This window comes from Talpa europaea, assembly GCF_964194135.1.
Source record: "Talpa europaea genome assembly, chromosome: 3".
In the NCBI taxonomy this organism is placed as follows: domain Eukaryota; kingdom Metazoa; phylum Chordata; class Mammalia; order Eulipotyphla; family Talpidae; genus Talpa; species Talpa europaea.
Window position 1 is genome coordinate 50,683,863 of NC_140069.1, and position 27,091 is coordinate 50,710,953.

At 35.3% G+C, this 27,091-nt stretch overlaps 1 protein-coding gene across 1 annotated transcript in view; it reads right to left on the reverse strand.

The window, feature by feature from the left end:
* The window catches only part of LOC311168025 (uncharacterized protein C8orf34 homolog), a gene marked incomplete at both ends in the record, with an annotated part of 338,634 nt that overhangs the window by 250,057 nt on the left and 61,486 nt on the right, over positions 1–27,091 (reverse strand). The window contains 3 exon segments of the mRNA XM_084229301.1: positions 2,248–2,376; positions 14,379–14,510; positions 17,300–17,441. Of these exon segments, the coding sequence (XP_084085427.1) occupies positions 2,248–2,376; positions 14,379–14,510; positions 17,300–17,441 (403 nt within the window).

The following is a 27,091-nucleotide window of genomic DNA, read 5'->3' on the forward strand; positions in this document are numbered from 1 at the left end:
AATAAAGTTACCACCAAATTAGAGAATTACCAACCTGAAGCTATTGTAAGAGTCAAACAAGATCAGTCAATAGCAAAGGACATTGTATTTAAGTATGATGGAAAAACAAATCTGTGATCACAAAGTTGAATTCTATGCAACCTGACCACTAAATCTACAATAAATGGTAAAGCTATATTTCATAGCAGCCGCTGATAATCTCCAACAAACTGATAATCTGGTAGTTAGTCATTTATTAGGCCTTAGACAAGAATTCAATATTAAAACTCAACAAAAATCACAGAAACTCAGTTAACCCCAAGAATATAACTACAACAAATCTCAAAGGAGAAAAGAGCAAGCACTCCCTATGCGACCAATTCCTACCCCACCATTGAAGCCACAAAAAATGGACCCTCCCCCCAAAAAAATCAAACATCAAATGAAGCCACAAGCAACCCTCAATCAGAGACACAGAAGCTGAATGTTACACCTTATTCTGTCTGAGCTGCTGACTCACCTAATGGTTTCTTTGGCCCAGCTGTGTCCTGAGTATAATACTCAACCACTTCAACTCTCCTTACCAATGAGTGCCCCAAGCCATTTCTTTTTCAACAGATTTCCTTGCAAGAATTAAATAAACCCCCACTATATCTTCCCCATCCCCACCACTAGCTTCTGATCAAAAGACTCAGTAGCAAGTCTCTATCTATAGGGTCACAATCAGTTTTGCCTGGAACATACCATATCTTGAAACTTGACAGGCAAGAGATTTAGGCAAGTGTGCAATTTAAATTAATTCAAATCTGATTAACAAAATGTTTTAGAGATAGACCAAATATTTCTTAAAAATTAGCAATGATAAAACAACAGTTTTCAAGGCAGTTGTCCTATCTTAAAGGACAAAGTAGACCAAGATTTTATGTGATGATGTCTGTAATAATTTAGCTATATTCTTCAATTCCCTTTCCTTTAATTCATATTATTAGATGACTTGAGAGACTACAAAGAGTCACAGGCTTTGTTCAAAGGAGAAAAGTTAGACATATCAATATAAGTATTTGTCATACTATATTTTTTAAGAAAATGTCTGAAAACTAATAATGATCTGAAAACTTGCTTTACCATTATTAGTTTCAAAAGAAAAATCTAATCAAAAGCATACTTTTCTTGAATTCAGAACAGAGTTTCCTTTAATGGCAAAATCATAGTATCCTTAAAAGGCAAGTCAGCTTTCTAGATGGATTAGTTTGACAAGTCTAAAAAAGATTGTTTTGATTTATGAATGAAGAGGTATGAAAAATTAAATATCTCTTCCCTCTGTCTTTGTCTACATATATATTCATAATACAATAAAACATAATTTTGAAATATGTGTAATTATACAAATTCATATAAAATACCTTATAATTCACATTATATACATTTTTTTTCAATTTTAACTTTGCTACAAATCACACAACTAGTAAACTATACTCTTAAAAAATACAAATATAAAATATAATCCACTAGAATCTGCTAATGTTTTAGCTACTCTCCAACTACAAATTTTACTATTATCATTTTAAACCTTTAAAGCTACCAGAAGGAGATGCAATCATGTCTTCCTGCTTAAAAGAAGAGAGAACTGAAAGACTCACAGAGGTTAAAATGATTTACCTAAATGTTACTATTAGGAAGCAGAACAAAATTTCTAATTCAGACTGTTAAATTAGTCATTGCTTTTATTAAAGGGTATATTACAAGGCACTACACTAGGCTCTGTAAAGATCCTAAGAAACTGACCAATTACTATCCTTACAAGGTTTAGAAGCATCAAAAACTCGTGAAGGCAATAGTATGTGTATTAAATAGTATGAAACAATTCAATTAAGAAGAGCATGAATAGGATATCATTAGCAGTGTGGTGGAGGGATGTGGCTTACTTTGGTGGTGAGAAAACTATGGTGACCACACCTGAGGATATTTAAATTAAAAAAAGTATGTCATTTGATACATATCTGACTTGGGTAACAGAGACGATGTAGAAATACTGAGTAGATAGCCATGGGCAGGGGGAGTATAAAACTTTACCTGTGCTACACAACCAGTATTCCCATGAATCTGTGTAATACACAAGATTAATCCTTATTTCACACCCTAGAACTCCTCTGTATCTCATGGAATTATAATATAAGTAAGTTGTAAATGGCTTACAGGAATAATAATATATGTTTCTACTTCAATATTGGTTAGGATTTTCAATTACAATCAATTAAATGAACTTACTTCGAGAGAGATTTTCAAGGGCTTTTCCCAGTTTCTTGCTCTCTTGAAGGATGTGGTTCAATTCATCAAAATCACGGTTTCCTGATTTATTCCTCCAGTTCCACTTAGGATGCTCTACTGACCTTGGCACTACGTTTAAAAAAAATGATTATTTCATAAGCATGCTACTTAATAATACAAACTTCTATTCATCATTATGTGAAAGACTGAATTAAGATCAACGTATAGAATAAAAAAGGCTTGCCTTGAAAATGATTTTCTTATGAGCATAGAGAGGAAAATTATAAAAGTTGGGTTTTAAGAAAAGCAGACTTACTGAACAAATAAAGGGAAGTGTGATAGTACTTAAGGAAAAAAGAAAATTCAGGTATTGCTATAAAATATTTCAATAGGGCAAAACACGTAAAGTGTAACCGTATTATGTTCATTTAAAAGTGTAACAGAGACAGGTAACATTTTAAAGATATTCTTGACATGTCTTCAGATAAAAAACAGAAGACCGAATAAAGGTAAATACATTATTTACCTTCAGTTCCCCCCCAAGTTCCCACTAAAATTACATTACAGAAAGGGGTTTTTTGTTGTTGTTGTTGTTGTTAAATAAGAAGAGAAGATGTTCTTGGGCAAGAATTAGCAACTTTTTTCTGAAAGAAGCAAAATGGATTTATGAGTGGAAACTGTACATAGTATGGTAGTGAATACTGAAACCTACGACCCTAAAGAGAGAAAACAAGAAAGCCAACATTTCGTACTATTTAAAAATCAAAGCATCAACCAAATAAGACCAATGCCAAAGTAATAAGGACAGAAAAGACTAATTGTTTCTCAGATTGAAAGAGTCTATTATTTGTCTAGTTCAGTTAAAGGTATATTATCACAAAATTTTAAAAGAGTAGCAATAAAGATCTACAAAGCTTTCAGGTAAAAATTAGCAAATTAATTTGATATTCAATTAATCAACAGCAACACTCGGTGTGAGAAAATATGGGAGAAATTCATTCAAAATTCTAACTGAAGATTACTTCTAACTTAGAATTTTATAGTCAACTGGGGAAACAATAGATATTTGTAAGAACTCAGAAGTTTATCTCACTCATAGTCTTTTTCAGAAAGCCCATATTGAAGATGCGCTACCACAATGAGCACATAAACCCCAATGTGGAAAGACCTGGAACTCGGGAAATAGGTGATTTTCATAAGAAAAAGGAAAAAACTATCCTCACAATGACAGTAAAGGATAGTCTCATGAGACCAAGGTTGCAGCAAGATGAAAGAGGATCCTAATTATTTTTAATGAAATAAATTATAAAATATGAGGCAAAACAAGATAAAAGTTAGGATTATATGATGTGTTTTGATCATATTGATAGCAACTGATAACTTGAAATGTTTGGTAAAACACTACATTAGTGATAGATACAGAGAAATCAAAACAAAAAATTAAGGTAATTATTTACTCCAGAAACAAACACTAGACAACAAACACTAGTCTACTGTGAAAATTCTAATGAACATAGTCATAATAAAAACTTCAGTGCATATATATTCAACAGATTTTGAAATAAGTTCATGACCATACTGTGAGAATCAGATGGATATGGGGTTTAAAGCACAAAGTCATAGACGTATCAAGAGATTATTTATTTACATTTCAAAAAGTAAAAGTGAATTGTCTAAGTCATTTGCATGTTTAGATATGCAGACCTATGAACCAAAAGAAACAACTGAAAGAGCTGAAAGTTGCTTAACATTAAGAATAGAACAAGGGAGAAGGAAAGACACTACTGCCTTGCAATACTACTTTCCTGAGTAAGCCACATATATTTGTTCTGATAAAATAAAATAATTTTTTAATTGTTTACATGGTTAAGTTATAGAAAATGCAATCTCAAACTATTGAAATACATATCTTTGCCATTTTGAAAAGCAATTCAACATTATCTATTAAAATAAAAAATATACTGACATTCTGACTCAGCAACCTCATGTCTGACAAACTATATATATGCAAAATTGTTTATTTTAGCAGAAGTTGTAAGGTATTTATCTATTTAAGCAGTTTGTAGTGGCAAAACTCTAAAAATAATTTAAATGTCTTTCACTGGGGGAAAAAATTAATAAATTATGGTGCAATCACATTATGTTACAGTATGTATTCATTAAAAACTATAACTTAGATCTAAATTTATTAGCATGAATATGTTTCCACAGTGCATTTTAAAGTAATTAAAATGAACTGCTCTAGAAAGCGTGCAGATTAAAACTTTCCATTTAAGATCAGGAACAAGACAAGGATAACCATTATCACATCTTCTGTAAAACTAAGCATTAGAGGTTTTAGGTACAGCAATCAGACAACGACAGAAAATAAAAGGAAACTAGGTTGGAAAAGAAGTGATCATTATCTATACATAATATGATACTATATATATGGGGAACCCTGAAGACTCCACCAAAAAAAAAATCTCTTAGAAACAATAAATGAATACAACAGAGTGGCAGGTTACACAACCAACATACAAAAAATTGTTTACATTTATATATACAAACAATAATGAAAACAAAAACAATAAAGAAAATAATTCCATTAATAATGAAATCAAAAAGAATCAATCTTGGAATGAACCTAACCATGAGGTGTAGGATTATACAATGAAATCTATGTGACATTGAAAGATAGATCATGACAGAAGGAGATGGAGAGATAATCCATGATCATGAGTAACCAAAAACGATATATAACTTTAACACAATCTCCATTAAAGTGCCAACAATATTATTCAGTGAAATGAAATACAAAATATCAAAATTTTTGTGTAACTATGAAAGGCCTCAAATAGCTAAAGCAATCCTGAGAAAAAAGGAATAAATGGAGGTGTCACATTATCTGACTTTAAATTATACTATAAAGTAACAGTAACCAAAACAAGATAATACTGGAATAAAAAGTAGACTCATAGATCAATGGTACAGAATTGTAAGCTTGGAAATAAATCCATGCATATATCAATACTTAATTCATGAAAGAGGAGCTATGACCATACAATGGAGAAAGTCTCCTTAACAAATGGTGTTGGGAAAACAGGACAGGCAATCAAAAAAATAACGTTGGATAACTCTAACTCCATGCACAAAATTAAACTCAAAATGGACTAGAGTTTTAGAGAGATGACCTACAGCAATAAAATGTATATAAGAAACACTGGAAATTCATTTAATCACATTAGTGCTAAAAATGTCTAGGAGACTCAATCCTTAGAGCAAGGACATAAAAATAAACTACTGGGAGTACCTCAAATTGAAAAAAAAAAAACTTAACACAGGAAATAAAATATAAGAAGATTAAAAGGGCATCTCACTGAAGGGAGAGAATATTCACACATTATACAATTGACAAGAGGTTAATCCAAGATACACAAAAAAACTTGTTTAACAATAACAACGAAAAAAAATTAATGAATGGGCAGCAGTTCTGAAGAGACAATTCACAAAAGAGTATATCCAGAAGACCAATAATACATGGAAAAATGATCATCATCACTTTTGATGAAGAAGATGCAAGTCAAAACCACAAATTATCATCTCACTCCAATAAGAATGGTACACACTGAAAAAACCTCCAACAATAAATTCTATAAGGATGCAGATAAAGAGGAACTGAACACATTGCTGGTGGAATGTAAAGTGGTGCAACCACCTGGAAGAGTAGTCTGGATTTACCTTTTAAAACTAAAAGTGGAAATACTACATGACTTAGCAATGTCACTCTTGAGCATCCATCAGAAGAACATGGAACCATCATCTCAAAAATTTATATGCTCTACAATTTGCACATTACTTATAGAGCCAAGACATGAAAAGAACCTAAGTGCCCAATAACAAAGGATTAAATAAAAAAAAAATGTAGTAAACCCACACAATGGAATATTATTCTGCTGTAAGAAAGGATGAAATGTTGCAATTTATAGCAAAATAGAAGGCAGGCAAAGGAATTACGCAGAGGAAAGTAAATCAGAATGACAAAGACAAGCATTTACCTTAGCAGATAATTAAGACAAAACAAAATTCTATATAAATAGTGGACAATAATAAACTAAGTGAAGTTTTTGATGTTAAAAGGGAGGAGGGGAAGAGAAAGGGTCAAGCAGGAATAGGGGATGGTGGCAGAAAAAAAAATAAAAGGTTAAATCATCAAAATGCTATAAAGACAAAGCTATTATAACCACAACAAAGGGTTTTGAGAAATAGAAAACAGTGTGCTGGAAATCATCAAAGAAGACGTGATATATATACACCATGGAATATTACTCAGCATTCAAAAAAGATAAACACATGCAATTTGCAGCAACATGGATGGCACTGGAAGGGATCATGCTCAGCGAAATAAGCCAGAAAGAAAAAGAAAAATACCGGATGGTCTCACTCATAGCAGGAATCTAGAAAACCTAAATAAGGGACCAGAAAAAAGAATAACTGTAAGAAAGAAAATATCAAAATCAACAAACAACTATGAACCAGAGACATTCTATGGGGGGTGGGAGGCAGGGAAAGGAGGAATTGGGGTCAAAATAAGGGGGTTGTAATTGTATGGGGAATATAAAAATAAAATTTAAATTAAAAAAATGATAAGTAGGCAAAGAAATATCTATCTGGGAAGTTAGGTTTGGGAGGATATGAAAGGAGAGGGGATATGGTGGTGGCACAGGCAGACAGACATCTTTTTGGCACTTTTTTCAGTCTTTGACTCAGTCATGGATGCAACTTCTTATAATCACTAAGTCTTACAAAATGAAAATATCTTTGCAAACGATTACACTAAAAACCAGTGATTCTTAACTCTTGTACATGAGAATCACTTGGAAAGCTTTTACAAAATACTGATGACCAAATTTCTGGAGAGTCTAAATCAAATTGATCTAGGATAGAGCCAGGGCAATGGTTTTGCATGTTTGTTTTTTAAAGCTCCCTCAGGAGATTCTACTGTAGTGCCAAAATGTGAACCATTGCCAATTAGCCTAATACAGTGATTCCTTACTCATGCACTAAAGTCATCTGGGAGGCTATGAATACAGGGCACCACCTTTTGAGATTTTGAGTAAATTATTCTGAGGTAGAACCCATATACATGTACTGTAGGGAGGGGGGGTGAAATTGAATCAACCACCATTTCTAATGAATATCCGGGGTTGAGAACCACTTAAAATGGAATAAGAGTTTCTTTTTTGGGGGAGAGGAATGGTATGAAGGGGAAAGACAGAGGGCGTACTCTGTGCTAGTGAATTGTAAGGGGTTGAAGAAACATTTCAGCAAATTTGAAATTTCCTGCCCCAAGTAATTACTTCCTGAGTCTGAAAGACTATAATTCCTATATTTATGGTAATCAGAGGCAAGGTTGAGTACACTAAACTTGTCAGACAGGTTGGTCTTATTCTGGAACTCTCTCAAGGAAACCTAGAATTGTCTTTTGTGGGCCCACAGTATTATAGTTTGATCACATCTACCTACAAATCTACCATGGTACCCCTTAATATTAAATCTAACATAGTGACATACAATCTCTTTTATCTTTTGAAGGAAGCTTTTACTAAAGACATTCTGTCTTTTTTTCCATTTGAGAATTCAAACTTTGAACTCTGTAATGATTGTACATACAAAATTTTTAATATATTTGATAGTGTGCCCTCTAGACACATGGGCACACACATTGTGTATGACAGAACATAAATCCAGAACATAAATCCAGTTAGGCATCTTCCAAAGAATTAGAATACAAATAACACTTCTAAACTCTATAGGATGTGATGAGATTTTAATTATGGCTATCAACAGGGATTTTTTTCTAAACACGCCTTCTCTTTTATCATTCCTTCTGAATTTCAACCCCAAATCCCTACATGATCCGATAAAGTTTTTTTAATGAGTTGAAGTTCATCAATTAAATATTTCTTTTCATCACAAAGGGGCAGGGATGATACCACCAAGATGGCAATAAAGGAGGTCCCTTGTTTTGCCCCCAAGAGTCAACCAGAGGGAGACTACATTGAGGGTGTGCCCTGACTAGAGGTGAGACTGAAACACTCCTTAGATATCAGAAAACAGCATAAGAAAATAAAATAATGTGTATGGTTTAAAGCTAGTTTTGTAATATAAATTAACCCACATGTACTGAGGAAGATGTGAGGACTGACAAGAGATAGATTCTTTCTACATGTTTGTATTTTTAATTACAAAATAAGCAAATACTACTTGTATAATTTAAATAAATCTATTTTTTTTTGAAAATGGAATACAGCTTTTTCTGTATTTCTTTGTTTTAGATATGATGGAATGCAGATGTCAGCTAACATCGATATACCCCTGGTTCAAGTTCATGATCAAGGGTTCTAGAAAACACAGATAGGATGTTAATAATCACCAGGTCACTCATTAGGACATGACTGGGGACAAGTCCAGGCATAGGGGAGAGAGAGAAACTCAGAAGAGTTTCTGTATTTGTACCATAACCATCAAAACACTGATTGGCACTCTTGCCAAACTTCTTTGAATAATATCCATCATCACATTATCTTATTTTCTTGGAAATTATCAAATGATATCAAGATTTCACTCTTTTTTATCAACAAAAAACTATGAACCAGAGACACTTTTAGGGGGGCGGGGGCGGGAGGGGAGGGATTGGGGTCAGAATGGGGGGGCTGCAATTGTATGGGGAATATAACAATAAAATTTATAAAAAAAAAAAGATTTCACTCTTTTTAAAAAATATTTATTTATTTATGCATACAAGAACTGGGGTACAGGCCAGAGGTGTGGGGGGTGAGAGGATTCACCTGAGACAGAGTGGGGAACAGAACTGCAGACTGACTGAAATACACTGCTGAGGGGAGCAGCAGGCGAGACAAGAGAGGTCTGCTGCGCCATTTGCATCACCTCCCTGGCCAGGGATCAAACTTGTGCTGCAGTGGCTGTGGATACCTTCACAGTGCTGCATCTTAACCCCTTGCGCCACCAGGGAGGCCCCGATTTCACTCTTTTTAATTTACAAAGTAAGAGCACAGATTTTTGAAAAATCAGTACCAATCAATAACTGCAGATAACTACCAAACGTGATTCATCTGCACAGATCTGATGGAACTAACACCTGAAAGCATCCACAAGAGTAAGCACAGGAGAGACCAGCAGATGAACTGCCCAGTCCACCCAACAAATCATGATAAACTATAAACTATTACTGTTTTAAGCCATTGCATTTAGGGGAAGTTATATATGTAACACTATAGAGAACTAACTAACAAGACAAACAAGCACTTTTCCTCCTCAGCTTTCAAAAACTAAGGCACATTTCTTTTTGCCTTTTTTTTAGTTTGTGAAAATTTGTTACCTATATAATGCCCAACTTATCATGGGAACCAAATCTAGGACAACCAAAGACACAGTATGATCAAATCCTATCTAATCAACTATGCTGGGTGATTTCAAAAGATAATTTGATAAATAATGGAAGGAGATGTGGGAAAATAAGCATTAGTCCAAAATATACGCTCTAACTGAGAACATCTCTACAGGTTTTTGATTGATTATTTAGGTCACACCTGATCTTAAAACTCAGTGGTGCAGTTTAACAACACTTTTAAAAATGTCCTCAAAAGAAACGAAAAACAACACAACAGTATCAACAACATAAATTGAATCATATGAAGTGACAGAATCTGAGATTAGAGCTACTAATCAGTGACATCACTAAGGCAAAGCTCACCTACCCCCAATGCAAGAGCCTGTCCACAGCAGCAAGGAGATGGGTAGCCTCCATTCATCTATAATGCAGTCACTACTTCACAAACAAAACTTATTTTGAAAAACTCTTTTTTTTATTATTAATTAAATTCTGATGTACAGTCTCTACCAGTAGTTTCTATCTATGGGCTAAAAAATGAATGTATTATTTCCTCCAAATAACTTTTTAGATACTGTCTATCTCATTCTTTTGAACCAATAAATTTGAATTACTTAAATTTTCAACTGTTTCTAAAATTTTATAAATGTTAATGTTTTCATTTGAAGGTTTCTTCTAAGTACCACACTTTCATTTAAAATATGCCAGAAAATAGAATATCAACGGAGGGTTTGAACAACCATATAAACCAATTATACCTAAAAGACATACACAGAAACTCAACAGAACAACAGTATTATACACATTCTTCTCAAATGCACATGGACTCTAGTATAGACCATATCTCAGACCACAGAATAAGTCTAAATAAGTTTTAAAAGGTTAAAATCATAAAATTTTCTTCTCTGATCACAAAAAAACAAAACTAAACATAAAAAGCAAAAGAAAAACGGAAAGTTCACAACTGATTTATAGATTTTTTTAAGGATTATTAAAAAAAAATCAAACAATTTTATGCCAATAAACTTAAAGTGGAAAAAATTGGAGAAACAACTGAAAGTGACTCAAAAGTAAACAAAGAATTATTGACAAGACAATGAAAAATCAAAGACAAACCAAGGAAAACATGGCTTCAATAGTGAATTTTATCGAATATTTTAAGAATTAACACCTAAGCCTCCCAACCTCTTTCAAAAACATAGAAAAGGAGATAACCCTCACAAAAGAAAAAGGCATCACAAGAATATCTTGTATCATCCTACATTATCTCTTAAATAAAAATGCAAAAACCTCAACAGCAAATGAGATTTATTCCATAAATGCAAAAATTATTTAATATAAAAAAGTCAATCAACATAATACACTTGTTCATAGAATGAAGAAAAAAAAACATGTGATAATCTTAATTGAAAAGACTTGACAAAATCTAACATTTAAAAAAATTAACAAAAATAACCATGAAAATAGGAATTAAGGGCCTCTCCTGGTGGCGCAGCGGTAGAGTGCTGGGCTGAGAAGCTGCCCGCAGACTCTGCAGCGCTGGTTCGATCCCCAGCCTCCGGCGAGGGTCCCACATGGCTCACAGACCTCTCCTGCCACCCGCTGCTCCCCTCAGCAGTGTACTTCAGTCCTTCTGCCTGTTCTGCTCTCTGCTGTGGCTCTGGTGAATTCTCTCACCCTCCTGTGCTTCGGACTGTACCCAGTGCTTGTATAAATAAATAAATAAATCTTAAAATAAATAAATAAATAAATAAATAAAATAGGAATTAAAAGGAACCCCCTCAACATGATAAAAGGCATTTACAAAACACCAACATTTAGTTTATAGCAGCACTGTTTACAATAGCTAAGCTTTGGAAACAACCCGAATGCCCAAAAATAGATGACTGGATCAAGAAGATGTGGTACATATATACCATGGAATATTACTCAGCATTCAAAAAAGATAAACACATGCAATTTGCAGCAACATGGATGGCGCTGGAAGGGATCATGCTCAGCGAAATAAGCCAAAAAGAAAAAGAAAAATACCGGATGGTCTCACTCATAGCAGGAATCTAGAAAACTTAAATAAGGGACCAGGAAAATGAATAACTATAAGAAAGTGAAAATCAAAATCAACAAAAAACTGTGAACCAGAGACACTTTTAGGGGGGCAGGGGCAGGAGGGGAGGGTTTGGGTTCAGAATTGGGGGGCTGCAATTGTATGGGGAATATAAAAATAAAATTTATTATTAAAAAAAAAAACAAAACACCAACATTTAATATCATGTAGCTTGGTAAAAGAATGAAAATTTACCCCAAGATAAGGATAAACAAAAAATGCCTGCTTTCATCACTTCTCTCCAATATTGTATTGAAATTTCTAGCCAGAGCAATTAGGCAAGATAAAGAAATAAACCATACCCAAATTGGAAAAATAAAAGTAAAACTATCTTTGTATGTGGTATGATCTTAGGTAGAAAAATCTGAAATAAAACAAAAATTATCATTATAAACAATAAACACATTCTGAAAAATTAGAGGACACAAGATCAACATTTGAAAAATCAGGTGTTTCTAAAGAAAATGAACAACCAATTAAGGAAAATAATAGCATATATTATCCACAATAGCATATAAAAGAACAAAATACTTAAGAATAAATTTAACCAAGAAGTTGTTATTCTTACATATCAAAAACTATAAAACATTGTAGAAAAGGAATTTTAGAAGACCTAAACAAATGGAAAGACATCCTATGTTCATGAATCATTAGGATCACAATAATTCCAAAGGGATCTATTAATTTAATGTATTTCCTATTAAAAATCTTGATGACTCTTTTTTTGCAAAAAATAGAAAAGTGATGCTGAAATTCATATGGAATTGCAAGGGACCCCAAATAGCCTAAATAATCTTTGAGGAAAAAAACAGATCAAGGACTCACAATGTCCTATTATAACAATCATTGCTAAGATTCAGTAATAAAAACAGTATGGTGTCTATATGTAGATATAGAAAATACATTTTTGAAATAGAGTTGAAAGCATAGAACTAAATCTTTACATTTATTATTGATTTTCAACAAGGGCACCAATACTAATAAATGGTAAAATTAGTGTTTTCAACAAATAGTGCTATCAAACAAAGAGATAACTGAATATACACATGCAATAGGATGAATTTGGACCCCTACCTCCTACCATATACAAAGAACTCAAAATTGACTGGAGACCTAAATTTAGTAGCTAAAACTATAAAATACTTAAAAGAAAACAGAATAAATTATTTTGGCCTTGGATTAAGCAAGGGTTTCTGAGACATGGCATCAAACACACAACCCTCCCCCCACAAAAAAAAATAAATTAAAATTAATCCATTTATTTAGTTCTTGAATTTCTCTCAGCAATGTTGCATAGTAAGCAACCCTCTGCAATATGCAGTGAGTTTCCATATCAATACACACCAGACCACCAGCAATATTTTGTGATTAGGTAGCATCCACTAAGAGTATGGCTCTGAAGAATAAGGGGTCTTTTAGCATTTTACCTCATTGTAATAAGATCCAGGAGGTATCCTTTAAAAATTAATAAGGCTTTAGTATTTTAGATTTATCATGGGTGGAGGAAGGAATAATTGAGATTGAGAGTGAGAAAGAGAGAAACAGATGGACAGACCTAGGATAGAAAGGTAAATAGGACAGTTGAAACTTGATTGATTTTTCATTTATTCTTTACTCATTTGTTTTCATTTAATACTTACTAATTGAGCCAGGAATTATATTGGACATTACATGTGATTGTAGATAGCACATGATATTTTAAACTTCTATATTTAAAAATTGGGGGGTATCTAATCTTATGAATATAACTGGTGAAACAGGATAATTTTCAGCATAGTCATAATTTTTAAAGAACATTTAATGTTTTGAGTATTTTGCAGTTTTTGCAAGAACTTTGTGATGAATGTAATACTGTTAAAAGTACCACAATGTAAATAAACACAAGAATTAATTTCAGTCACTTTCACAAATGATTCTAATTCAGGATCTATTTAACATATTCTTCAAAGTTTTACTCCTTTCTACTGTTAAAATTCTACTCCTTTCTCTGTTAAAATTAAAATATCTAATCTGTGACAAGCACAAAAAATTGATGTGTAATAACCACTTTAAAGGTCTCCTGTATTCCAAGAATAAACAATTTGTTGCATATCTAAGCTATTTGACATGCATAGACATATGTAGTGGTAAGCAAACCAGAGGGGAAACTGGCAAAAAAATCAGTGAGAAAAAAGAAGATGCATTGAAAGAGAAGATATAGTGGAAGAGGATATGTATAGGAATTTTAGTGTTATGAGTAGGATTTCAGGAATATCAGGGGTAAAGGATTATTTAAAATTTTGTTAAATGTTTTGAATGTAATTCTCCTTAGCTTCCCCCTTTAAAACATTTAACTTGCTTTTATGTACTTTATTAAATGTAGGGTTGCTATTGTTTTAAAGGGAATACAATGCTGCAACTGGCTATGACACGTGAGGGGGAAACTCTAGGTTATTTGAGAATTGAGCTCATTCATATATATATATAGTACATGAATGAATGACCAAAGTTAATGATGAAATAAAAGATAAAAGTGAAACTCATTAGGCTCAATAGAAACACAAAAAGTTTGGCTTTAATTCTTACCTTTTCTTCAGTTAGCTAAGAACATAGACTACATACATTAAGTAACATGTGAATGATAAACTTCCTTACATGATTTGGATTCTGGTGATGGTGGAGAAATATTAGACACAGCAAGGTCACTTTTTGACTTCTTAGGCTTCTTTGCAGTTAACTGCCAAGGTTTTTCATAGTTTCTGAAATCCCTTCTTGTCCCTTTATGTTCTGTTAAAACAAATACATACATAGTATTATATATACTCAATAAGTAACTTCCAGATTGATCAAAAAACATATCCATGAAGGCATTAGATACACCAAGAAAAATGTGTGGATTACCTAATATCAAAAATAATGGAAATATCTAAAAATATTTCTTGCATAATTTCCTGTGTAAATTTGGGTTTTAAATTTGATATGATGAGTTTCTGTATTAAAATAATTAAGATCATATTAAACTGAAATTATTTAAGGGCCTTTTAAGGCATGAATAACCATTACTTTAACTGAGTGTCATGGAGCATTGTATTCTTTGGTAAATAAAAGTAACAAAACATTGAAAGATTCCATCATCTGATATCATTCTACCTCAAAAGCCCTGATCTCAAAAATCACAACTTCCAACCTCTGTATCTCATATTCTCACTACACCTATATTTACAATGGCCTCCTGAAGAACTTATAGCTCTCTGCTTTCTTTGCATGTCCACATCTTTTCCTAACCTTGCTCACTGCTCTCTCAACCCAGACTGTATGCTTTGGTTACCTGAAAACATGTTCACAAATGTCCTCAACTTCTTGCAAAACTTCTTCCATCTTCCACACTCAACATGGTACAACCACAATTTTTTTAATTCTTTTTTATTTTTTTTAAATAATAAATTTTATTTTTATATTCCCCATACGATTGCAACCCCCCCATTTTGACTCCAATCCCTCCCCTCCCGCCCCCACCCCCCAAAAAGTGTCTCTGGTTCATAGTTTTTTGTTGACAACCACAATTTTTAATTGGTCTCTCAAATTGCTTTCTCTCTTCCCTGCCTAGTACTTCTGGGCACAGTCAGAGAAAAATCACAATCTCATGACTATTTCATGTCTTCAACTTCAGATGAATCCCAGACCCACTTAATCATCTTTTTTATTTTTCTTTTGCCAACTCTTATTTCATTTCTCTTGATTTTTCACAATTGTCAACATTCACTTTAATCTCCCCTATCCAATTAACAATTATTTTGTCAATACTCTCACTTCTAAATAAACAGACAGACTAAGGCATCAGATACAATCTCACACTTGCCTTCTCCCAGTCTACCTCCTACTTTATCTATAGATTTGACTACCAGTTCTTCCATTCTTTCACTTTTGTGATTTTAATGATTATGTGGATGATACTGATTGTCTACAGCTGAGACTCCTACCTAAACGCATTCCCAAGAGAAAATGAGCCAAGAAAATTAAGAGTAACCTGTCCTCTATGCCAAAAATCCACATGCTAGTTTCCTACAAAATGCAGATAACCGTGTATGGAAGACTGAAACCAGAGTTACCTACATTATTTAGGGGATAACCAATTACAAAACCCTGCTCTGTTTGGTGTGGTATTGAAACATGGCTTCAAACTGTCAATTTATTTTCCAGAAAATCTTCATAAATTTATAAAGATTATAATTAAGCCATTTTCATCAACTTATCATTTTTAATTGTTGTAATTATATTAATTATGTAAACAAGTATTGTATTCCAAATTTGAAAAATTGCTAAGAGTAGAAGGTTAAAAGATTATGGTGATTACTTCACAATATATGTGTATGTGTATGTGTATATACCAGCAAACAACAATGAAGCATTCATAGATATCTCAGCCCTGCAGATATAATCTCCTAACCTCCTATATAAAAAACTGCCATGATATCTCAGGGATATTTTTTGACATTTATAATAGTCTAGGAAGACGCAGATATTTGTGAGTAGAGGCTAGTAGATTTTGTAGATGACAATATGCATGCATATTGGGTTGTCGGAAAATAATGATGCATTTTTGCTTGAAAAACAGGAAAATACATCATGAATTTTCCAAGAACCCAATATACACATATGCATATTTATAGCATAATTATGCCACACACCTAAAACTAACATAGTGCATATCAATTATATTTCCATAAAAACAAATTTAAAAACAGAACAATGGATAAACTCACAAAAACAAAAGGAATTCAATATGAGAACATGGTCAAAGACTAAAATCTCCTCATGGAATCTCACAGAGCTTGAACAAAAGGGAAATGAGAATTATCATCCTAGAAAAGCATGTGAAGTCTTATTAGTCAGATTCCCATAGGAGTCAGACAAGGAGTTAGCTACATAAGCAACAGACATGGGAGATTTGGGTTTGAAAATAAATATCAAAGCAACAAATAAGTATTTAAAAGAAAAAAAGTCAGACTTTTTAGTTAAGGTATGTCACAATCAAAGATTGAAGTGTACCCAATTATCTCAACAGTGCTTTTTGGGGAGATGAGTTTACTCTAGACTAGGTAAGGCTGGTTCTACAATGTGCAGAGTAAATTAATCTTCCTAAGTTTGAACTTAACACATACAATAAAATTGAGCCTTAGGTAAATAGAGGACAATCAGCCTTTTGAGCAACAAGAAAACTTTGCATAAATCTATTGTTTGCTTTTCTACACAGTGAGCTATAAGTATTTATTTCAAATTCTTTATAAAATAAAGTTCAGAATTTATTTGAATTTATCTTAGTGAAATATTTTCACACATTTCTAAATCTTTACTTCTATTAAGACTGAATACATAAATTCTCACATTCTTAAGTATAATATATATTCAAATTCAAGGAAAGATATTTTATGACAAATTTTAGCATATGGTTGAAGTCACAGATGAATACATAAAAACCTAGGAAACCATGTAGATTTAGCTTATTATAATCACAAAGACTTTTGTAAATTTTTATTTCAAATATACCAAACTAACTGCATTTGTTTTTCATTTACCTTCACTTTCTGCCCAGAGGGCTGCAGATCCAGAGAAAGTTCTTTGAAGTTGTCCACGATGTCCTTGTTTAGACTGCAGATGGTCAATGAGAAATGGGATTGGCTGGTCAGGTGTCTCAGTTATTAATTTGGTCATTAATTCCTAAAGGTAGAATAAATGTACACTTACATCATGATCATCACCATAATAATAACAATGGTAATAATAATATCTCATATATAGCACTTACTATTGCTAGGTTCTGCTCTAATTGCTTTATGAACAGCAACTAATTTAATCCTTATTAACAACCTTTCTTTGCAGGCATTAATTATTGTTCTAATTTTGAAGAAACTGAATTGCAGAGAAGTAAATTGTCTATGCTACACAGCTAATGCATAATAAAGCTGATATATATTTATTTATTTTTTAATCTATTTTTATTATTCTACTTGACCAAAAGCATACTAAAATTCTAACCTAAATTCATTTAATCTAGATTTTAACCTAAAAATTTTAAAGTTTGGATGAGTGATGGTATACATTATATTTTTAATGAACCTTCTTAACCATATATAAATATGCCAAAAAATTGTTGGCATGAAACAAGTAACAAATCAGACTCACTCCTCCTTCTCTTCCCCTCTTTCCTCACTTCCTCCCTCCTCCTCCTCCTCCAGCAATAGACAGTTCTGTACCTGCAAAAGCAGGTTCTTCCATTTTTGGATAGCTGGAATGATGTTTTAAATTGGGTAGATACCGGACTATAGGTAATACCTACACAGTGTTTTTTTCCAGTCGGGAAGAACAAAGAGTAAGCTTCAATTTGTGGTCAATAGAAATCCTAGATTGTTCTCATACGACTAGCTGTCAAGCCATGTGGGTATTATTTTGTGCTATGTAACTGGTCTTATCAACCCAGTTACTCATTTTATCTTCATATTAGTCACATTTTATCTTGCTGGTTTTAGTCCATAATCCTAGTCTGTCAATTGTCATCTTAAACTCAGATTTTGTGAGTGGCAATAGTTAAAGTGAGTAGGTCAGAAAATCACATACCAGGAGTATCAACAGAAAGGATACTGGAAATGTCCAGTCCCCTCACTTTCTTTTTTTGTTGGTAGCCTATATCCTTTGAACATCTTCTCTCAGATGTTCAGATGGCTTGTCATCATTCCTCTTGAATGATACTTCTCTAATGATACCTTCTTAGAGAGGCTTACCCTAACCAATCTTTGTAAGTCTTTATCACTTTACTATTTTATTTCCTTTGCAGCACTTAGCACTCTCCAGAGTTTTCTAATTTAATATTTGCTCATCTGTTTAGGCCAGTCTCTTCTCATGCCCTACAACCGCTGGCCTGGTTCAATCTCTACCCTGTCCCTACAGCCTGGGACAAATATCTATTGAATGGATGAATGCTGGGTTTATTTACACAGAGAAATATTAATAATTCAAGACCTTACCGTACCAGCAAACAACAACGAAGCATTCAATTCCACAGATATAATCACCTAACCTCCTATGTAAGAAATTACTGCCATGACACCTCAGGGAAATTTGCTGATATTTACAATAGTCTAGCAAGACACAGATTTATGTGAGTAGAGGCTATAGATTTTGTAGATGACAAAACTACAAGTTGATCTCAGAGACATGGATGAAATAATTCAAGGTATTATAAAAATGTACATATCGAGCATAGAGTTGGTAAAAAGAAAAAGAGTAAAGAATTTGTACCACAAACACTGTGAAGCAAAATACGTATCAAATAAACATAACTTTTAAGATTCTGAAAAATAGACAAGCAAACAACCTAAAGTTAGCACAAGTCTTCTTTATTTCTATTATTTAAAATACAATTATTATGTTATAACACAGAAGTCATTTCTCTACTGTAATAAAGCAATGCAATGTTCAATTAAGCCCCAATTATGTATCAGTGGGATACAAGTTTAAACATTTTGGATTTGCTCCTGTAAAAGAAATGTATTATATTCTATTAAAATTCAATTTATATTACAAAATCTGTGAGAAAAATAGAGAGAAAAATAGAAGAACCAACAAGATTGCTCTTGTCACAGGACTGGGCACTCAGATAAAGCAAAATTAGGTCAGATAACAGGGCTTTAAAGCCACAGCAATTTTTCTACCCCGAAACCTCTGAAGATTTTACACACCGTTCTTTCTTTCAAATTAAGTGGAAAATTTCTAATGTTTTTTTTTCTTTTACATTAAACTGAAGTGCTGCCAAATTGTGTTTAGAAAATGTATCATACAATCATAATAAACCAAGTAATGACTGCTAAGTTAAAATATCAGTTTAGTAACCAGTTTTGGATACCCTTAAATTCCATGAAGGAATATATAAGATTAAAGACACAGAACAAGTTCAGTCATAACCACAATAAAAATAGTTAATGTTTGCAATAGGATATGCTGGGTATCCTGGTTGGACAAGAATCCAATTTTAGATCACTGTATTTATAAAAGAAATTAAACTGCCTCATACCTATTGCATGTATTCACTCATATTAGGATTTAAATGATTTTGAGGACTTAAACCTGACAGAAACCTCTTTCTCAGATGTGAAAAAAATTGTTCCCCTGGATGTCTGGTGTTTCCAAAACCCCCAAGACCACAGTACTACCCTGGTATGAAATACTCCCAGTAATACCTGCGCTCCCATGAACCCCAAGTATACCAGGCTATCCTAGAACTCAGCACTACCCTGGCCTAAACAGGCTGCTAGAAACAGGACCCCCAAGGATCCATGGAGCTCAGACAACTCTGGCGCCACTATACAATTGCCGCTCTCTCCCTGCCTCTTCTATTACAAGCTTTCCTGAAACCTTTCTCAATACTCTTCTTCCCCTCATTCTGGACTGCTCACTTTTCACTGAGCTTTTCAGCCTCTCTCCAAACAGTTATCACCATTAGAATGTGGGTTTACAACTAGGCCTGTTTTTCCTCTTCTATTTATTTATTTATCTTCTCACAATAATCCCTTACACCCTTTAACCTTGTCTCCCTCCTTCTTCTTAAGCTCAAAAACTTAACTTCATTTACTAGTATCTATTAGCCTTTGCAAATATTTTGCTTTGTCAAATCATCCTTATGAAAATGTCCAGTATTTATCTTTGTCATTTTGATTTGCCTATACTACACATAATTCCTTAAAACTCCTTTCATTTCATTGTAAATGGCAATGCTTCCTCTTTTCTTATGGCTGAATAGCATTCCATTATTTGGATTAAACCACATCCTCTTAATCCAAGTCTCTGTCAGTGCGCACTTAGGTTGTTTTCATGTCCTAGTTACTGTAAATAATGCTGCTGTAAATAATGAACAATGTAGAGTATATATTTTAGTTGTAATGCCCAAGAGTGGAATTACTGAGTCATACAGTATTTCCATTTTTATTTTTAAAAGGCAAATTCAGATCATTTTGTGAAGTGGCTTTCCACCAAAAATACATTAAGCTCTTTTTTCTCTGCCTCTTTTCCAGCACTTTCTGGAGGTCTTTTCAATGTGTGCAATTCACACAGTATAAAATGAATAACTCATTGTGATTTTGACATGCATCTTCTTTATCGAAGGTGATGATGAACATCTTCTGGATATTCTCTTTGGTGAACTGTCTGCTCAGATCTGCTACCCATTTATGAAGTGGGTTGTCTGAGGATTTTGTGGTTAAAGTGCATAAGATTTTTGTTTGTCTTTTATTAACCCCTGTCAGTTGTATAATATATAAATATTTCCTCCCATTCAGTAGAATGTCTTTTCAACTGACATATTTTCTTTCACTGTATAAGATAATCACAATAGTTTATTTTTATTCCCTTGCCAGAAGGGTAGCGTCTCCAAAGGCATACTTCTCATTGATATAATTAAACGTATTGCCAATGGTTTTCTTCCACATATCTTATTGGTGCAAGTTTTATGACTAAATCTTCAGTCCACTTTTAGCTTAAGATTGTATGTGGAGTTAGAGTGTGGTCCAACTTCATTCTTTTACAAGTAGTTGTCCACTTTTTACAGTTCAATTTGTTGAAGAGATTTGCCTTTCCTCATGTACGGCTTGGCTCCTTTATTATACATTAAGTAGTGATAAATGTGTGGAACTATTTTTTGACTTTGATTCTGTTCCACTGATCCACGTGTCTATTTTTTAAATGCCATATTGTTTTATTTACTGTCACTTTAACAGTATAAAATCAAGTAACTGTGTCTATTTCTCACCTATTACCTCAAGGAGAAATTCAAGGTCTTTATGGTTCCATTTAAGTTTTAAGTATTTCTATTTCTGTAAGAGGGTGGTCCCCAGGAAAGGGGGGTGGTTCCAGGTTTTCTGCCCCACCCAGAGAAGGGTAGAGCTGAGCATGGAGGAGAAGCTGCAGAGGAGACTGAGGAAGGAAGCAGGATGGAGAGCCAGAAGGAGACCTGGAGGAGGCAGACGGAGCCAAGAGACACGTGAAGAAACTGTGCTTGCCTTTTGGTGGAAGACTGGTTGACACAGATGTGGGTGAGACCCGTGGGGAGGTGAAAGTGGCGGGTTTTGTCTTGATTTTGCCCTTTTCCTCCCAGCCTTGTCTGGTTGTTTCTGATCCTTTTCTGTGGGTCCCCACTGGAAGATGTTTTAGACTTGGGGCAGGCTTTGGGTCCTTGTTCTGCGCCAATCCTGCTTGGGTGGACTTTTACAACCACGAGGCGGGGGGTAACTTTGGGTGTTTGATTTAGAAACTATAGTCTTTGCCTTTCCTGTATTGTTTACTAATTATATTAAAGTTCCTTTTCATTAAAGTCTCATGAGTTTTGTGTTGGTGCAGCAGTTGGCAGAACTTATTTCGAGCAGGCAGGCAAGTTTGCAGGGTCTGGGGTGCCCCTCTCCCTGCCCTGTAACAGTTCTACTACTAGATCTTCTAAGAATTAATAGTATTAGACATGAAAATTTAAATCTTTAGTTTTGAAAAGTTGCCCCTGGCAATAAAAAAAGATTGATCTCCTTTTCATTCCCTCCCCCCCTCTCACTCACACACACAAGATTTAATCAAAGAGAGATAGAACTGAGGGGGCTGACAGAGGAGATAAGAAAGGAGTCCAGCAAATGGAATGTCAGGTTGGAGAAAGAAAGCTAACCGCATAAAGCTTCACAGGACGTTTCCAGAAGGACAAAAAAAAAAGGTGTTCCAGAGCAGCAAGTCAGTCAGGTATGGCGGCTGAACATCACCAGGATTCCAGAGGGAATAAGTGAATTAATCTACAAGTCTTACCAATCAGTACAGTAGTTACAACATGTAATTCCATAGACCTGGAGTCAAGCCCAAATAGAGAAGGTGCGCCTAGCCATCCGCTCCTTCGCCACCGGTAGGCGGTGCTCGCCTCAGGGCCCACAGACTGCAGCGCCGGCCGAGGAGCAGCAACATGGCGCCAACTCCAGGTTCGCGCGGGTCCGGCGGCCCCGCGCAGGCGCAGATCGGGCTCCGGCGAGCTCGTCGGGCCCGGGCGCTGTAACCCAAGATGCGGAGACCCCGGATCCCCGCCCGAGTGCCCCAGACATTTGGCAGCGCCAGAATGCCTGGGGAGCAGAGTCCCCAACGTGGGTACGTGTGTGACACCTCCTTACTGCCCGGGGACACTGTCGTCTCCGCAACTGTCCCAGAGGAGAGCCACTGACGCGGTAACTCCCTGGCCGCCACACCAAACCTTCCCGGGACGCGGACATCCCCAGGGCCGAGAATTGTGCCAATCCCTGAAAGTCACCCCACCCCCATGCCCCGGGAGCTGACTGCAGTGTGCCGGGGCACCTCTGTGTCTCTGAAGCGCTGTCTGTCGCCAGAAAGCCCACACTTCTGCCCTGCACAGCACTCTAGGGACTCCATCATCAAACCCATCGGGGATACGGAAGCCACAGTGCAGAGGTGCTCCCAGCTGGGAGGATAAGGGACCCCACCTACCAACTTAGTGATGAAAGCCCTCTCCAGAGCTGAGAACTGCGGCTCACTGAATGTCCTAATTTAGGGCAGAAGATTTAGAAGGGACCCACCTCGACACCTTCTAATAATGTCCTTGCCTGCCCCCTTTTCAGCCAGAAATCAAAGCTGTAATTTGGGAAGCCTTCCTCTTTTACTGCTTCAGTAATTTGCAAGCTTTCCTTTAGCCAAAGATCCTTGGGAGATTTTTGGCTGTGGGCACATATAGATTAAAACAAAAGTGGAAGTGGTAATAACACTCCTGCCCTGGAGCAAAAAAAAACATTTGTGGAAATTTTAGGCTAAGGACTTGGAGACTGATAAAATATAGGTATTAAGTAAAATTCTGTTTGTACTTACAGGCTGGTTAAATTTGGGGCATTCAATTTGCAAACAAAATATATTAGCAACTGCCACCAACAAAGGATTTAATTCGCATTTAACTTATATTGAAACAAGCATGGAAAAATTGCTCGTTGAAACTGGAGCAAATGATGAAACCCTGAGTCACGAGGACAATTGTGCAGGACTGTGTCAAGTGGATCAGAGCATAACATCCTGCTGAGACCACAAGCTCTGGAAGTTGCAGGTTCCCACAAGACCGCCACCCCTTACACCTGTGTAAAATGACTTGCAGCGTCCTTATGAACTCCAGTGGGGATGCTAGGGTTTATGGTATATTTTGAGTATATTTAGGCACATGACAGATTTTCACCAGAGTGCAAGCCCAGGAAATGGGACATTGGGCAGTTTGTAAGTGGATCTGACCAACCAAAGCAAAGAAAAATTAATGAGGAAAACAAAGCAGAGAAAAAATGGAACTAAGACGCAGGCAACTGAGATCCTTGTCCTTATAATTCCCAGCTGGGCCCCAGAGAACCTCTTCTCTTTGAAATAGTCTCCCTGGAGCTCTGTCGCTTGTTCTTTCACTTTCTTTCTTTAAAAGATTTATTTATTTATTTATGCAAGCACTGGGTACAGTCAGAAGCGCTGGAGGGTGACAGAATTCAACAGAGCAGAGAGCAGAACAGGCAGACATATGGGGGGAGCAGAGGACGCGGCAGGAGTGGTCTGTCGCAATGTTGGACCCTCTCGCTGCCAGGGATGGAACCAGCGCTGCAGAGGCTGCCTGCAGCTTCGCAACCCAGCACTCAACCGCTGCGCCACCAGGGGAGGTCCTGTTCTTGCAATAAGCAACAGTGCTTTTACTGACATTCAGTGTCTCAAGTTATTGCATTCTTTTTTTTTTTTTTTTTAATTTTTATAGAGGCATGCTTTATTTATTTGTTTGCTGGTTTGTTTGTTTTTTTTTTTGTTTATACATGCACTGGGTACAGTCAGAAGCACGGGAGGGTGAGAGAATTCACCAGAGCCAGAGCAGGGTGCAGAGCAGGCAGAAGGACCGAAGTACACTGCTGAGGGAAGCAGCGGGCGGCAGGAGAGGTCTGCGCGCCATGTGGGACCCTCCTCTGGTGGCCGGGGAGCAGCCGGGGATCGAACCGGCGCCGCAGAGGCCGCAGGCAGCTTCGCAACCCAGCGCTCAACCGCTGCGCCACCGGGGAGGCCCTCAAGTTATTGCATTCTTGAGTGGTATCCTTAAGAGCCCACCAATGTGTGCTGATAAAAATATCAATAATATTAATCAGGTAAATGAAAGACAATGTAAGGTACAGGATAAGGCTGTGATTAGACACCAAGACTGAAATCAGATGGACAACTTTTAGTTTTGTTTTGTTTTGTTTTAAAGGTTTATTTATTTAATTATACAAGCACTGGGTACAGTCAGAAGCGCGGGAGGGTCAGAGAATTCACCAGAGCCAGAGCAGGGAGCAGAAGACAGACTGCTGAGGGGCAGCTGGCGGCAGGAGAGGTCTGCGTGCCATGTGGGACCCTCAACCGGTGGCCGGAGATCGAACCGGTGCTGCAGAGGCTGCGGGCAGCTTCGCAACCCAGCGCTCAACCACTGCGCCACCGTGGAGGCCCAATTTTTTTTTTTTTAATTACTGATCTACTTACTGGCTATGTGACTGTTGGGGAGACAAGGTGATGGCCTTTATTTTTATCAATTTAACATTCGATACTTCATCTACTAAATGTGAATGATAATAGTACCTTCAACATGGGGTTACCAGGATGAATTAAATAAGATAATAAAAGCAAGACATTTATTAGGTGCTTGGGATATATATAGCCTACTGTAATGGGTTATCTAACATTTCGTTCTAAGGCTGGGAGCAATTTCCCAGAATTGTCTTTATATAATCTGGTTTAGAGTTTTGCAATGTGGGGAATTTACAGAAGACCTACAAAGTAGAACGATGCAGAAAAAGTTTTTCTCTGGAGTCAATTGCAGGCAGATGTGAGGGCAGATGAAATCAGCTTCCCAGCAAATTTGTGGAGACCTCCACTACAGATCAGTTGTGAGATAGTTGTGAGAACTCTACAAAAATATTGGAGACCTGCAGCTTCGGCAGCAGCTTCCAGGCAAACACCGAGAATGACCTGCTTCCCTGCTGCATGTAAGAACTTTGGAATCAACTCTTCTCACCTACATTTAGTAGCATATCTCTGATCTCTGTGCCCCAAACTTCTAGCTCTCCATCATCTGAACAATCATATAAACTCATTTGTATTAAACACTATATGACCCAGACACAGAATGGTTTCTGTTTTCCTGAGTGAACACTTAATGATCTACTCAAATTAAGTGTTAGGTAATATTTTGATGTCTACTATTACTTTTATAGATTTAGATCATATATTTTATATACTTACATTTGTTATCACTAGTATTGTCATAATCATTTTTATCACATATATTTTCATAGCATACCTTTTGATGCTATGAATGCATATTGTATCTTTATTGCTTTTATCTGATAATAAAACTAACAAATATTCTCTTAATGTAGCTTATACTAATTATAGTCTTGAACTTCATGAGTATACTATATATTGATGTAAACCTTTTTTTCTTTTTGTTAATTATAATTTTGTTAATAGTATGAATTCAAATAAATTTATTTTTAAAATATAAATGCATATGAAGATAAAATTCATCTTTAAATGTTTGAAAAAATCAATCTAGAGATATCAATAACTAATTAATGGGTGCAAATTTATATTATACAACAAAAAAGGATGACTGGAAATTAAGGAACTATAACTACTAACAGGCAACCTTGTACTATATAGAATATTGGCACACTTAATGAGTGGAAGAATGAATACCAACTAAATAGTGATATTGATTGTCTCAATATACATTTAATTTTAATGTCCACTAGATAAAAGCATAACCATGAGTGAGTTAATAACTCTTCAGTGAGTCATTATTATTAATCAGACAACAGTAGAAATTATTTTAATACAAGATCTATTTCATTTGATGAGAGCCATGGAACTGTTTGGTCAAAAACAAACAAACAAAAAGGCAGATGTGTGCACACAAATACCAAATTTTATGTAACATCCCTGGGTGTTTACCAATCCATGGACTGACCCTCAAAGCTTTAAGAATTCTTGCTTTGGGTCCAAAGCATTCAGACAGGATAACATTCTGCCTAAAAATTACTTATTGAAATACTTAGGTTACTTTTTACTTTATCTCCATAAGTGGTAAGTATTACTAGTGACCCTCCTAACATCAGGAGAAAGTTAGCAGGAAACCAAATTAAAACCATTTCCAAAATTTCTGACTTAATCTTACTAGTCTCTTTTGTTAAATCAATAAATATGCAAGACAGTGTTCTCTATTAATAATGGAGGTGGTGTCAATCCGATATATTTTTTACTCAGCACCTATTTTTTATTCAGCATCTTAAATATTAATTGCATAT